Source organism: Salmo salar, chromosome 13 (genome assembly GCF_965601325.2).
Source record: "Salmo salar chromosome 13, fSalSal1, whole genome shotgun sequence".
NCBI lineage: Eukaryota > Metazoa > Chordata > Actinopteri > Salmoniformes > Salmonidae > Salmo > Salmo salar.
Genome location: NC_138303.1, coordinates 25439180 through 25454575, shown reverse-complemented (window position 1 = coordinate 25454575; position 15396 = coordinate 25439180). Strand labels below are relative to the sequence as shown.

General features: G+C 41.2%; 1 protein-coding gene across 2 annotated transcripts; it reads right to left on the bottom strand.

The window, feature by feature from the left end:
- Window positions 1–788: 788 nt before the first annotated feature.
- On the bottom strand, window positions 789–14034 carry LOC106566756 (transcription cofactor vestigial-like protein 4). Of its 2 annotated transcripts, none has more exons than XM_014135116.3 (6): window positions 13621–14034; window positions 13132–13284; window positions 6905–7088; window positions 3839–4064; window positions 3626–3737; window positions 789–3494 (listed from the first exon to the last, which is right to left on the bottom strand). In XM_014135116.3, the coding sequence occupies exons 2-6, from the start codon at window positions 13211–13213 to the stop codon at window positions 3289–3291; spliced, it is 810 nt and encodes a 269-aa protein (XP_013990591.1). In that variant the 5' UTR covers window positions 13214–13284; window positions 13621–14034; the 3' UTR covers window positions 789–3288. The 2 variants fall into 2 exon arrangements, with proteins under 2 accessions (XP_013990591.1, XP_013990592.1); XM_014135117.3 differs by having other exon boundaries at window positions 6905–7070.
- Window positions 14035–15396: the final 1362 nt, after the last annotated feature.

The following is a 15396-nucleotide window of genomic DNA, read 5'->3' as shown; positions in this document are numbered from 1 at the left end:
TCAAATCAGTTTGCCAAAAGAGGACACAATTCTTTATTCTTGCAGTTTGAATAATAAATTCTCCTGAAAAAACCCAGCCCTCTCAGAGGACAGTGTTTGTTGAGCTCCCTCATACTCTGGCTTCCTCTGTGGCCTTTCACTTTCCACTGACTGACCACAGCTCCCCCAACGCACTGACATTTCTAAATAAGCAGCAGCATTATGTTTGCCAACACCCTGATGGTCAAATGACAGGGTTGTGATTGGACCAGCATCAGCCTCCAGACTTCACCATGGGCTGATTCTACTCGTTAATACTGTGGTGGACCAAACAGGCCTGAAACGCCCTAGAAACTCCTGCCTTCAACTGCCCCATCCCACTGGCCCAATTATTCATGTCAACTAGACACATTTTTCCTTCTTCTTGATGTTCAGACATGGGACTTGCTTTGGAGATTTATGTTCAACTTCCTAACATTATTTCACTGAAGAGAAGGCTTTTAAATGATGGGGGTCTCTTGTTCAGACAGAGATAGTATTTGAGAAAGACAGAATTATCATCCCTCCCTGCCAGCACTGAGAAACAACAATCACACAGCACAGCTGTAACTAGTTACTGTATGTTACCACCACACCCATGAGGCCAAATACAACTTTATTTATAAAAAGTAAACCCAGAGCTGCCTCTGTGGCTGGTTTCATGGCAATGGGCTGGGTCCTGTGCAAGATGTATAAATGGCCTCAAGTCTGAATGACATTGTTGGACAAGTATTAGTGACCCAAAACAAAAAAACATTCACATACTGGACTGTGATAGAGCATTTTAAAGTTTATTTAGGAGAAATCAAGTAAAAAAAAACAGTGGTATATTCTTCTGGAGAAATAAGACCAAAAATGAACAAAATACAGATTAACAAACCGTCTAAGGCAATGCAGTTTCCCATGTTAAGAGACAATGCAGTTTCCCATGTTAAGAGACAAATGGAGGAGTTAGTTCCTGCAACTTGTTGTTTAGAGGCACAAGCAGTCAAATACCAATTAAATAACATTGGAACATTAAACCCCAACATATCACTGAGATTCAACTCGTGATAAACCCTTACAGTTCCACTGCAGTACAGAAACAAGCAGAGAACCTGCAGCAGTAAGGTCACCCTGACATCATGCCAAGAGAGCCTTATTCATAGAACGACTGGTGTTCCTGCACTTATCAAACCTCAGACAACTCTGGAAAAAGATCAACTTTTTAGATAGATACAAATGCATGGTTAGAGGATCATGAATATTCAATGGCTACATATCATGAATACATTGTTCTGTTAAAAAAAATCTCTAGGATCATTACGCACGGCGCAATGATAGTCTTTTGATATCAAAGTAAAAAATAAAACGGGAATATGAGTTTATATAGTAATTTTCAAAACAGTGTAGAATATAGGATGCAAGTACATATAATATATTTTTTTCACAAAGAGCTGACTAAAACAATCTCAATGTACTATACAATTATCTAGCAGTGTTAACTCATATGTTCACTAAAGGAAATGGAAAACACTTCAGAAAGGTCATTCATCCTCAAACTGCCTCTATAAAGTACTTTAGATGTTCTGCTACTCCCCTTGATTCTGTTAATGATTTTTAAAGTCCCACACAGTTTACACTAAACACCACAAATGTAGGAGAACCTATCCCTCTTTCCTCAAAGCTTACTCTTACCAGATCTTATTTAAGACAAAAAAAATATTAAGCTGGGTAGTGATGGTGGAATGTTCATGCCATCGTCTCAAGACAAGCTTGAGCAAGGCTTTCGTTCAAGGCCAGCCATGATACATGTGGGTAAAGTCATCAGCATTTTAATTTAGGGGAAATAAACATTACACTTTCCAAAGTGAAGAATGTCAAGAAGACATGCTCATTGTGAGTCAATTTAACAAAAGAAAAGTTAGTCAAAATTTGACAGTATTCAACTAAACATCAGATTGGAATAAATAAAACAACAACTAATGGCATTATGGTGAAGATAGTCAACTCTAAGACAGGACTGGTCTACAGATGTTAAATGTTGACTATTCAGTAATCCGTCTAAGCCAAAGCATCCCGTACCAACCACATAATAACATAGCCTATTATACTGCATTCAGACAGCCTTGCCAGAGGCTGCGATTTGTAGATGGATGCTAGTGTATACATATTCTAATGAGAACCATATACAAAAAAATATATTGAGTACGACTGTACCAGCAGTAAGTATTTCTAAAACGGTTACTGACAAAAATAAATTCTGAGGGTAAATAGAATAACAAGGCTTATTATAATAGATACCAGCTATTTGAAACATGCATCTCTGTAAGCAGAATACTATAATTATTTCTAACTGTATCTATGAAATAAACCAGTGAGTACTAAAAGAACAAAAAGATAAAAACAAAAAATGTAAGTCCACAAAAGAGAAAGTAGGTCCAGTTCTGAATAGTTGGAGAGAAAAAAGAGAGAAACATTGGGACCAGAGGGAGACTAGAGCCTTGATAGCATTACCACTGTTAGTATTGTTAAAACAAACACAAACGCACTCTTACAAATGTACTGTATGCTCCAAATGAAACAGGTATGCTGTTACCACTACCTCAATCTAACACATAATAGTGCAAATCAGAGCCGGCCTTCCTTTTGAACTAAAAACACACCAACACAGGGTCACGTGTGGAGAGTTAACGGAGATGGCAGGAGGATGAAAACAGAAGAGAAGCAAAGCAGACTATGGCTTTTTGTTTGAAGCAGCAGGCAAGTTCTTTGGTTAATAAGAAAGGCATGAGGGAGTTAAGACCGAACAGTATGCCTTCTCAAAGGCCAAATTAATTGGTCATTTTGGGAATCTCTGTCAGGGTAAGTGTTAAAAATATATAAAATGATACACCTCAAATAAAGACAAGCTGACATCAAGGCTGCCAATACTGGTCCTAGAGAGTTCCTCAAATTGATATTTCTGCATTCAAAATGAAGAATTTGAACACTTGGACTCAAACCAAAACTACCCTAACTGAACAAATGTATCAAATCCTCCCAGATCAGTGTCAGTCATATAATAAGAGCAGGGAGAACCCCCCAAGGTCTGTAAAAGGCCAGCTTTGGTATATAATACAGTATTAAAACTGGAAATTCATTGTCTTGTCTAGCGTTGTTCTGAGCTCAGGGAAGTCAAGCTTGACAATGAATGGTATAGGGAGGTCAATCGGTGCACTTGTCTGATGCCACAGACAAAGAAATGGTTGTGGTTCACCATTCAACAGTGAGGGAGGTCCGGCCAGTGTTTCAGGAGTTGGCCTCTGGACTGTGGGGGTGTCCCCCCGGCCCCTTGGACTTGATCTGGAGCCAGGTCTTCCCCAGGGCCTTGGCAAAGTGGTCGTCCACCGAGCCTGTGATGGACACAGTGTTGGAGACGGGCTCGGGCTCCTTATAGTTCTTCCCCAGGCTGCGGCGGAAGTGCTCCTCGATCACAGGGTCGACCGCAGTATTATCTGGAATTACAGAGGAGAGGAGAATAAATCAACATTTTAATAAGTGTGGCATGGTAACAAAGATACTAATTATATCAAATGTATGCACAGATTTATCACGTTAGTAAGGTAATGTGGTGATAAACATTTACCATCGGCCTTCCTCTGATCCATGGGTGGGCTGGGGCTGTGAGACTTGTGGCAGTGAGACAGGTTGCAATTGCGATTGCTTGCAGGAGCACAGGTGATCACAGAGGGGCGATTCTATAAGATATAAACAAACACATTAACGACATACAATACGAGACTGTACGTAAGGCGCAACTGACCAATGCATGGATGTATTTCGGAATTGTCAGAATTACCTGTGGTCTGTCCACAGGGCCGGGCATGGCAGGCCTCTCTGTGCCACCCAATCCAGAGTCTATGCTGTTTTTAGTCAGAGCCAGAGGCTGGTCCATCGCATAGGAGGGGATGGAGGCGTACAAGTGGTTGCCAAGGAGGCCGTTGGAGGAGGAAGTGATGCGCTCCACAGGGCTGTGGCCGAGGATCCAAGGGTCGTTGCGGTTGTCTCCGCCGGCAGGCTGTCCCCTTGTTAAAGAGAGGACAAGTGGCAGATTACCCCAGACAGCCTGACACAGACCACCAACTGCTCCAGTTATTCATAGGCCACTTTAAATCAACCCCGCCTTGAAGTCAGGAGATTGGGCCTTACAGACTGTCACTTAATAAGGGTGCAGGGATTCAGTGCATGGATTGTTTAAAGAGCAGTCGACCGTGTTTACTTACGACACACTTGTCTCTTTCGGCACATGCAACTACGCTGAACAAATAAATATAAAAGGCAACTTGTAACGTGTTGATCCGATGTTTCATGAGCTGAAATAAAAGATCCCAGAAATGTTCCAGACGCACAAAAAGCTTATTCCTCTCAAATTGTACACACATTTGTTTACATCCCTGTTAGTGAGCATTTCTCCTTTGCCAAGATAATCCATCCAACTGACAGGTGTGGCATATCAAGAAGCTGATTAAACAGCATGATCATTACACAGGTGCACCTTGTACTGGAGACAATAAAAGGCCACTAAAATGTGCAGTTTTGTCACACAACACAATGCCACAGATGTCTCAACTTTTGAGGGAGCGTGCAAATGGCATGCTGACTAGAGGTCGACCGATTAATCGGAATGGCCGATTAATTAGGGCCGATTTCAAGCTTTCGTAATAATAGACCTTTATTTAACTAGGCAAGTCAGTTAAGAACACATTCTTATTCTCAATGACAGCCTAGGAACGGTGGGTTAACTGCCTTGTTCAGGGGCAGAACGACAGATTTTTACCTTGTCAGCTCAGGGATTCAATCTTGCAACCTTATGGTTAACTAGTCCAACGCTCTAACCACCTGCTTTACATTGCACTCCACGAGGAGCCTGCCTGTTACGCGAATGCAGTAAGAAGCCAAGGTAAGTTGCTAGCTAGCATTAAACTTATCTTATAAAAAACAATCAATCATAATCACTAGTTAAACTAGTAATATCATCAACCATGTGTAGTTAACTAGTCTGTCCTGCGTTGCATATAATCGCTTAGGTACACGTTGCTCCAACCATAAACATCAATGCCTTTCTTAAAATCAATACTCAAGTATATATTTTTAAACCTGCATATTTAGTTAATATTGCCTGCTAACATGAATTTCTTTTAACTAGGGAAAATGTGTCACTTCTCTTGCAAACAGAGTCAGGGTATATGCAGCAGTTTGGGCCGCCTGGCTCGTTGCGAACTGTGAAGACTATTTCTTCCTAACAAAGACAGCCGACTTCGCCAAACGGGGGATGATTTAACAAAAGAGCATTTGCAAAAAAAGCACAATCGTTGCACGACTGTACCTAACCATAAACATCAATGCCTTTCTTAAAATCAATACACAGAAGTATATATTTTTAAACCTGCATATTTAGCTAAAAGAAATCCAGGTTAGCAGGCAATATTAACCAGGTGAAATTGTGTAATTTTGTGTTCATTGCACGCAGTCAGGGTATATGAAACAGTTTGGGCCGCCTGGCTCGTTGCGAATTAATTTGGCAGAATTTTACGTAATTATGACAACATTGAAGGTTGTGCAATGTAACAGGAATAACGTTTTGCTTTCGAGATGATAGTTTCCGGATTCGACCATATTAATGATCTAAGGCTCGTATTTCTGTGTGTTATTATGTTATAATTAAGTCTATGATTTGATAGAGCAGTCTGACTGAGCGATGGTAGGCAGCAGCAGGCTCGTAAGCATTCATTCAAAATAGCACTTTCGTGCGTTTTGGCAGCAGCCCTTCGCAATGCATTGCGCTGTTTATGACTTCAAGCCTGTCAACTCCCAAGATTAGGCTGGTGTAACCGATGTGAAATGGCTAGCTAGTTAGCTGGGTGTGCGCGCGCTAATAGCGTTTCAAACGTCACTCGCTCTGAGACTTGGAGTAGTTGTTTCCCCTTGCTCTACATGGGTAACGCTGCTTCGAGGGTGGCTGTTGTCGATGTGTTCCTGGTTCAAGCCCAGGTAGGAGCGAGGAGAGGGACGGAAGCTATACTGTTACACTGGCAATACTAAAGTGCCTATAAGAACATCCAATAGTCAAAGGTATATGAAATACAAATCGTATAGAGAGAAATAGTCCTATAATTCCTATAATAACTACAACCTAAAACATCTTACCTGGGAATATTGAAGACTCATGTTAAAAGGAACCACCAGCTTTCATATGTTCTCATGTTCTGAGCAAGGAACTTAAACGTTAGCTTTTTTATCATGTTTCAGCATGATAATGCACAGCCCCATGTTGCAAGGATCTGTACACAATTCCAGGAAGCTGAAAATGTCCCAGTTCTTCCATGGCCTGCATACTCATCAGACATGTCACCCATTGAGCATGTTTGGTATGCTCTGGATTGACGTGTAAGACAGCATGTTCCAGTTCCCGCCAATATCCAGCAACTTCGTACAGCCATTGAAGAGGAGTGGGACAACATTCCACAGGCCACAATCAACAGCCTGATCAACTCTATGCGAAGGAGATGTCGCCCTGCATGAGGCAAATGGTGGCCACACCAGATACTGACTGGTTTTCTGATCCACGCCCCTATAGATGCATATCTGTACTCCCAGTCATGTGGAATCCATAGATGAGGGCCTAATGAATTTCAATTGACTGATTTCCTTATATGAACTGTAACTCAGTAAAATCTTTGCAATTGTTGCATGTTGTGTTTCTATTTTTGTTCAGTATACATGCACACTCCTCGTGTGTACAATATTTATATGATTTTCATGCAAGCAAATGTTTAGATACATTTGCCATTAAAATATTGTAATGTAAAAAAATAATATTTCAAAGTACGTAACGATAGATTAAGACAGACATGTTTACACTTACAGTTGAGCAGCAAACAGTCGACTCATTTTGGTCATGTGGTTGTTGTCACAGTCAATGCAGTCGTCTACTTGCTCCTCGCCATACTTCCTTTTGCTGGGGCAGATGGGGGGAGGACCGGTCCTCATGTTGGTCATTGGAGAGGGCAGCGACGGCATCCTGGACTCACCTGTGAGAGAAGATTCAGCTGTAGAGAACACTCTCTGTTTATACTTTGCATGCAAACCAAGGTGGTCATGTCTCAATAATGTAGAACTACAGAGTATTCAGAACGTTTTAAAACACTAAATCAGTAATACTAGGAGTTTGCCATGCTCCCCCACATGATCTAGTTACCTGCTGTGACCATTACCTGAGAAATGGGGACTAGAAAAGGTTTAGCCGATTAAACTCAAATCCACGATTTACGATGGAGTTGAGCGGCAACTAGTGTGGGGGGACTGGAGCTCCGACGTAGTTCTTATCAGAAACGACTGATTTCCGCACCCAAAGAATAGCCGACAATTACACACATTGTTCTGTGCAATCGCGGGCTATTCTTTGAGTGCTGAAATCAGTAGCTAGTTTTTGATAAAAATCTTCAATAAATGTGACATTGGAGCTCCAGTCCACCCACAGTAGTTGCCACTCAAATCCATCGTAAATCGTGGAATTGAGTTTAGTCAGCTAGACAAGGTTTAGCTTTACCTTGTCTGTCAAGCCTTGCAGTCACACTAGCTAGGTTTCCATCCAATTGGCGACAGATTCATGCAAATATTCAAAAAAATGCATGAATAAAATATGCAAATGTTCCTACCAGAGATGTGTTTCCATCAAACTGACTTGTTGCAGATGACGTGATGACATAGCAATTTAACCTCAACATTTTTTTTATGTGCGCTATGCACCGAATACAAGTTAAATGGGTATCCATCTCATTTTAACCTTACTGATGGTTTTGTCACAAAAAAAATGTGTGTTATACACTGAGTATAGAAAACATTAGGAACACCTTCCTAATATTGAGTTGCACCCCCCCTTTTGCCCTCAAAACCTAAATTCGTCGGGGTATGGACTCAACAACATGTCGAAAGTGTTCCACGGGGATGTTGGCTCATGTTGACTCCAATGCTTACTACAGTTGGATCAAGTTGGCTGGATGTCCTTTGGGTTGTGGACAATTCTTGATAAACAATTCTTGACAAACCGGTGATGCCTGGCACCTAATACCATACCCCGTTCAAAGGCACTTAAATCTATTGCCTTGCCCACTCTGAATGGCACACATACACAATCCGTCTCAAGGCTTAAAAATCCTTCTATAACCTGTCTCCTCCCCTTCATCTACACTGATTAAAGAGGATTTAACAAGTGACATCAATAAGGGATCATGGCTGTGTCATGGAAAACAGCAAGTGTTCTTAATGTTTTGTATACTCAGTGTATATCAAATGTCCCCACTCTAGTATTGGCTCTAGTATTGGCGCTCTAGCCAACAGCTTGCAGATATGGAATGCCGTGTGGGTCTTCGCGTGTCCAAAAATATATACACGTCAAATAATAATACTACTATAATACTAAGCTTTTAATTTGACACGTCAAATAACACAATTCTATTATAGAATGTTGTGTGTGCTGAATTTGCATGTGCAAGCCAAGCGCCACCACTACTATCAGTAGCACTGTCAAAGCTGTACATAAGAAGTCTGCAAACAAGCACACACCATACACGAACGATGTGTTTACAATACCATGTTGGTAATAAGGCATTTGTTCGACAGCTTTAGCTTGGTACCCATCTAGCACCAATACAACTAGCCTGAAAATAGTGAGCAGTAGAAACTGCAGTCATTTTCATTAATCTTAGCAATGATTTTGCCATCCTTGTGAGTAAGTATTAGCTAGGTAGCCACTTGTTGTTCACCTATTGACATTGAACTTCAGTTCATGGAAATACATAAACGTCCCTTTTTCAGGACCCTGTCTTTCAAAGATAATCCAAATAACTTCACAGATCTTCATTGTAAAGGGTTTAAACACTGTTTCCCATGCTTGTTCAATGAACCAGAAACAATTAATGAACATGGACCTGTGGAACGGTCGTTAAGACACTAACAGCTTACAGATGGTAGGCAATTAAGGTCACAGTTATGAAAACTTAGGACACTAAAGAGGCCTTTCTGCTGACTCTGAAAAACACCAAAAGAAAGATACGCAGGGTCCCAGCTCATCGGCGTGAACGTGCCTTAGGCATGCTGCAAGGCGGCATGAGGACTGCAGATGTGGCCAGGGCAATAAATTGCAATGTCCGTACTGTGAGACGCCTAAGACAGCGCTACAGTGAGACAGGATGGACAGCTGATCGTCCTTGCAGTGGGAGACCACGTGTAACACCTGCACAGGATTGGTACAGCCGAACAGCACACCTGCGGGACAGGTACAGGATGGCAACAACAACTGCCCGAGTTACACCACCAGGAACGCACAATCCCTCCATCAGTGCTCAGACTGTCCGCAATAGGCTGAGAGTGGCTGGACTGAGGGCTTGTAGGCCTGTTGTAAGGCAGGTCCTCACCAGACATCACCGGCAACAACGCCGCCTATGGGCACAAACCCACCGTCGCTGGACCAGACAGGACTGGCAAAAAGTGCTTTTCACTGACGAGTCGCAGTTTTGTCTCACCAGGGGTGATGGTCGGATTCGCGTTTATCGACGAAGGAATGAGCGTTACACCGAGGCCTGTACTCTGGAGCGGGATCGATTTGGAGGTGGAGGGTCCGTCATGGTCTGGGGCGGTGTGTCACAACCTCATCGGACTGAGCTTGTGTCATTGCAGGCAATCTCAACGCTGTGCGTTACAGGGAAGACATCCTGCTCCCTCATGTGGTACCCTTCCTGCAGGCTCATCCTGACATTACCCTCCAGCATGACAATGCCACCAGCCATACTGCTTGTTCTGTGCGTGATTTCCTGCAAGACAGGACTGTCAGTGTTCCGCCATGGCCAGTGAAGAGCCTGGATCTCAATCCCATTGAGCACGTCTGGGACCTGTTGGAACGGAAAGGGTGAGGGCTAGGGCCATTCCCCCCAGAAATGTCTGGGAACTTACAGGTGCCTTGGTGGAAGAGTGGGGTAACATCTCACAGCAAGAACTGGCAAATCTGGAGCAGTCCATGAGGTGGAGATGCACTGCAGTACTTAATGCAGCTGGTGGCCACACCAGATACTGACTGTTACTTTTGATTTTGACCGCCTTTTTGTTCAGGGACACATTATTCAATTTCTGTTAGTCACATGTCTGTGGAACTTGTTCAGTTCATGTCTCAGTTGTTGAATCTTGTTATGTTCAAACAAATACTCACACGTTAAGTTTTCTGAAAATAAACGCAGTTGACAGTGAGAGGAAGTTTCTTTTTTTGCTGAGTTTAGCTAGCCAGCTACTTAACCCTGTTGCCCAAAGAAAACATTATAAGCAGCCAGTTAGCTTCATCTGGCTCGTGAGGCTCAACCAGACCGGGTTGTGTTGTGAAGCTAGCCACAATAAGGATTAAGCACAACAGTGGAGTTTGAGGTTTACCTTCGAAATAAAAGTAACTCTTTGAAAGTGACGCAGAAGGTTACAATTGGTGGAATCGTGATATATTTAGACTAGATAATGTTAAACAAGGTTGGAATGTGAAGCAATGAAATGGGGCATCAGTCTACTCGGTGACACCCACAGAACACAACTGTGAAGAGTTTACGCAAATATTAGCGTTGTAGCTCTTATCGCGGGACTGTGAACGTGTGAAATCACCTCCCCAGTCAGCCTATTGTGTGTATTGACATTCATTTTGCACCGTACAGCTTAACCTAAGGATTGGGGATCAATGAAATGGAGTATCAGTCTACTCAATACCCAAGATATCTTTTCCCAAGGTCCTCCTCAGAGTTATCACTCCAAAACATCCACGCAGTATTGTTTTTCCTCTGAAATAGTGTTCAATGCACATAGAAGGTTGACAATAAATGTGGTTCAATTCACAGTTCACAGTTCAATTCACAGTTCCCACAATAAGAGCCAAGACGCTAATGTTATCTGGGTGTCAGAGTAGACTGATCCCCCATGTCATTGATCCACAATACATAGGTATGGCTGTACAGTGAAATAAGTATGCCCCCAATGCAATGCTAAAGTCTAATACATCCAGTGTGATTAAAACAGATTTGTCAAATTTAACAAATTGTCTTTTACATAACAACATTCCAACCTCGTTTAGCATGATCTATTCAATTATGTCATAATTCTACTATTTGTATTCATGTCCATCACTGTCAATGACATACTTTTATTTTGAAGGCTAACCGCAAAGTCCACTATTTGTGGCTAATCCTTATTATGGCTAGCTTCACATAGATGGGTCCGACCACCATTAATCAAATAAAAACTGTCTTACAAATTATGGTTATTTTAAATGTTGACACCTAGCTATATAGTTAGCTAGCTAACTATAGCTACTGAAACAGATTATGTTGTGTTGCTATGTTTTGGGGGAAGAATATTGTTTGCATCCATGAGCTAGCTAGCTTTTTTTATGACCAGCACTGTCGGTGTGCGAGACAACTTTACCAGCATCATATAGCATACCTATCGATGAATCCTTGTGACATATGAAATACGAGTGATAGTGTAATCAATGTATAACAACTACGTAAAAAATGTATGAACGCATTAAATTATTATGTGACGTGCAGTCATATTCAGGTCCTGATTGGTCAATAAGCGTATCTGACACGTCAATTAGTGTTATTTGAAACGTCAAACACAATTTGACGTGTATCTTTTTTGACACATGCAAAGACCCAAACGGCGTTCCATACGCTGATAAAGTGCGGGTATAGCCTACATGAGATTATTATGGACAAAAGAACGACATTATTTTAATTTGTCAAATGGCTGCCAAGCATCGATCATGTCAGTACAATAAGACCCTCTCCTTCATTGGAAAGGGGAATAAAGATTTTCACCTTACACTTTCACCACCCATTGAAGTTGAGAATTTGTTGTTAACTGACTTGCCTAGTTAAATAAAAGGTTAAATAAGTGTTTTTAAATAAAAGTTAACCAGAACTTATTTTATCTGTATCCTAATAAACTGCATGTTTTCCCGAGTTGTAGGACCACACAACATGCCATCGCATGACTCCAAGTTTACTTCGATATGATGGTTATTATATCAATATTTGCACTTTTACACCGCCATTTCTCACATAATTAATTTTACAGACAATAATATCCCACCTTGTCATGCGTATTTTGTTTTACCTCCAAATCTGCTGTTTCCATCATCAGGCCTGTCTTTACATGTTTTATCCGACATGTACTTTACTCGAATAAGAAGGTTGGGTGGAAACCTGGTAATCATTTTTTAGTGGTTACAAAACGAATCAATACATTCAATTGTGCTTTTAATGCTAGACACACGGTATGGTTTGTTATGGTGATAATGGATTGATCAACAAATAATGGGGGAAGCCATAGCATAGATAGCTGGCTAGCTAGCAGTGGTGTAAAGTAGCCTACTTAAGTTTAAAAAAATACTTTAAAGTACTAAGTTACTTAAGTCGTTGTTTGGGATATCTGTACTATTATTACATTTATATTTTTCACACATTTTACTTCACTACATTCCTAAAGAAAATAATGTACTTTTTAACTCCATACATTTTCCTGACATCCAAAAGTACTCGTTACATTTCGAATGCTTAGCAGGACAGGAAAATGGTACAATTCACGCACTTCAAGAGAACATCCCTGGTCCTCCCTACTGCCTCTGATCTGGCGGACTCGCTAAACACAAATGCTTTCTTTGTAAATAATGTCTGAGTGTTCGAGTGTGCCCCGGCTATTCGTAAAATAAACAATAAATTAAATGAGTGCGGTCTAGTATGCTTAATATAAGGAACGTTGGCTACTGTAGATAGTTTGCCACTATTGGCCTATTTATTGCCTTACCTCCTTACTTCATTTGCACACACTGTATAGATTTTTCTATTGTGTTATTGACTGTACGATTGTTTATCCCATGTGTAACTGTGTTGTTTTTGTATTGGCCAGGTCGCAGTTATAAATGAGAACTTGTTCTCAACTGGCCTACCTGGTTAAATAAAGGTGAAATAAAAAAATAAAAAAGTTAACGTTAGTGACTAACCATCACCTAGGATTAGGCCGATAACAGATTTAGCTAGCTATTGAAAATGAGTCTCTTACCTTCGTAGTGTAGTCTCCCGATATTGTTGTTCATTTTGTCCAGGAACTGATAGTTCAACAGGTCCATTCTCGTGAAAACCATTTACGCGTACTGGCTACTTGCTAACATCAAAGTTAGCAGCTAGCTAGCCAGCTAGCCAGTAAGTGTCCGTCCTAGAATAGAATATCAAATATTAGCTAGCTAACGTTAACCAACTAGCTAGCTAGATAAAGATAACGTTCGATTATACGCGTTGTTGTACCAAATACACAACATTAGCTAGCTAACGTTATAACTAATAGTTTAGCAAGCTCTATGAACTAGCTAGCCAATGCATCCATGTCAAATGGCCTTCTTCGCCTGTAAACATTGGATAACTGGCTAGGCTAGCTAGCTAACTACCGTGGTAGTAAGCTACTAAGAAGCTAAACTGGTGCAAGCAGCTAAAGTTAGCTAAGAAGCTAACTCACTTTTTCAAAGTTAGTAAAAACCAAAAAATACAAACTTACAATGTGTTCGAGGTCCAGATCAGATGATCGATAGTCAAAACAAACTGTAGATAGATGTTCCGAAAATCAGTTGGCTGGCTCCATCGGTATTATATATTTTTTTTACCGCAAACAGTTTTCAGACAAAAGGGACGTTGCGCCACATCTCAGACTCAGCCTAGCTACACAGTGAAGCTGCTAACCAAGCTAGTTAGCTAGCCAACTACCCCTGGTGACTATCTTCTCTCTCACGACCCCACTCAATTTACTACAAGGTTCTGTGCGTCAGGCCCCACTGAACCAAGGGGCCACACAAAGGGAGGACTTTGACAAGCAAGAGAGAGGTACAATCTTCGGTAACGCTTCACTTGAAGCAAATAGAATATTTTTTACTTGAAGCAAATCTTTTTTTCCCCTGAGAGATGTTTGGTTTTTGTATTCAGATTAGTCATAAACCTAGTGATTCTTGAGTTTCGACATCTGGGGGGGGAGCTGTTTTAAAACATTGTGTAATTTTCTATGTTGAGCGTTTACAGTGAATATTGAGCACAGATTTGATCTTAAAAATGTCATCTCTGATATAGGGAGTAACCATAATTTTTTTGTGTTTCAGACATTTCGCCCCGCAATGGAAAATGTTAAAAACCTCTGCTTTACCTTTATTTTTTGTTCAAAATAATCTTTATTAAAGATTTTTTTTTAACATTTTACAAACATAATAGGTTCAACCATATAAATACAAATCTGTTTTCACATTCATTCGTGGGTTCATTATTAGGCTACTTAACATGATTTACATATTTAATAGTGTCCATGTAAGTTTTTGTAGGTCAACTTGTTTTTTTGGACAGTAACCCGGCCTAGACTCCCCAAGCACATAGGAAGGATCATACTCTCTGGAAGGATAGCACCTTGAGAGGAACCACACTCAGAGGGGTCTGCACTATGGATGGTATGCAACTCATTATCTAAAACCGTTATAATCCTATGGGAATGGGATCCTCGCTACAAAATAAACGCCAGGTGAAATATGATACCATAGGCCTATGGGTCATTAGGCCTAATGATATTGTATGTTTAACTAGAGATATTGCATCACGGTGACTGGATTATGTCTTAATGAGCGTGTCTATAATGAAGACATTAATTTAGCGACAACACCTAGCGACCTTGTCAAGAGGTTCGGACCTCTTGGCGTAATTGTTGGCAGTTGCTGGACCTGGTTTTGAGTCTCGTTTAGGGCTACCCCACAAATTCGCTGTTGGTGTCAGAAGTGGGATAGCGTCTGTGAGGCCATCGGAGAGACATGTTCACGTGGGGGAATTGGTATAGAGACGCTTGGGGACACGCAGTCCTGAAGGAAAGGGGTAATGTAGTGACTTTGTCAAGAGGTTCGTAACCTCTTGGCATAACTGTTAAGGTTTTGGCTTGGCAGTCGCTGGACGCGGGTTCGAGTCCCGGTCGGGGCTACCCCCTGAATTTTCTACAATATATTGTATAATATGTTTGTAGGCTATGTGTTTATTGGGCTGGGATGATCATAATAATTTACTAGTGTTGTTTGCAGAAGTCTCTACCCTCACATCAATCACTGTGGTCCTCCTACTCATTAAGACTTGTGTCCTTCCGTTCTGGATAAATTAGGTCTGACCACAATCTCTACAGTTATCACCCTACCTGAGAGAATAGCAGATTTCTAATGCCAGTTTCCATGGAGATACATTTTCTGCCACTTGTTACAATGCGTTCTACACTTGGTGCAGCGTATAGCTTAGAGCTGTGGAGGAGCAGCATGAC

Coding starts and splice junctions, on each gene's coding strand:
- LOC106566756 (XM_014135116.3), bottom strand. CDS start 13,213: ATGGTTTTCACGAGAATGGACCTGTTGAACTATCAGTTCCTGGACAAA. Junction 4,065..6,904: donor CGACTGTTTGCTGCTCAACT/GTAAGTGTAAAC, acceptor CTCTTTAACAAG/GGGACAGCCTGCCGGCGGAG. Junction 3,495..3,625: donor GGATCAGAGGAAGGCCGATG/GTAAATGTTTAT, acceptor CTGTAATTCCAG/ATAATACTGCGGTCGACCCT.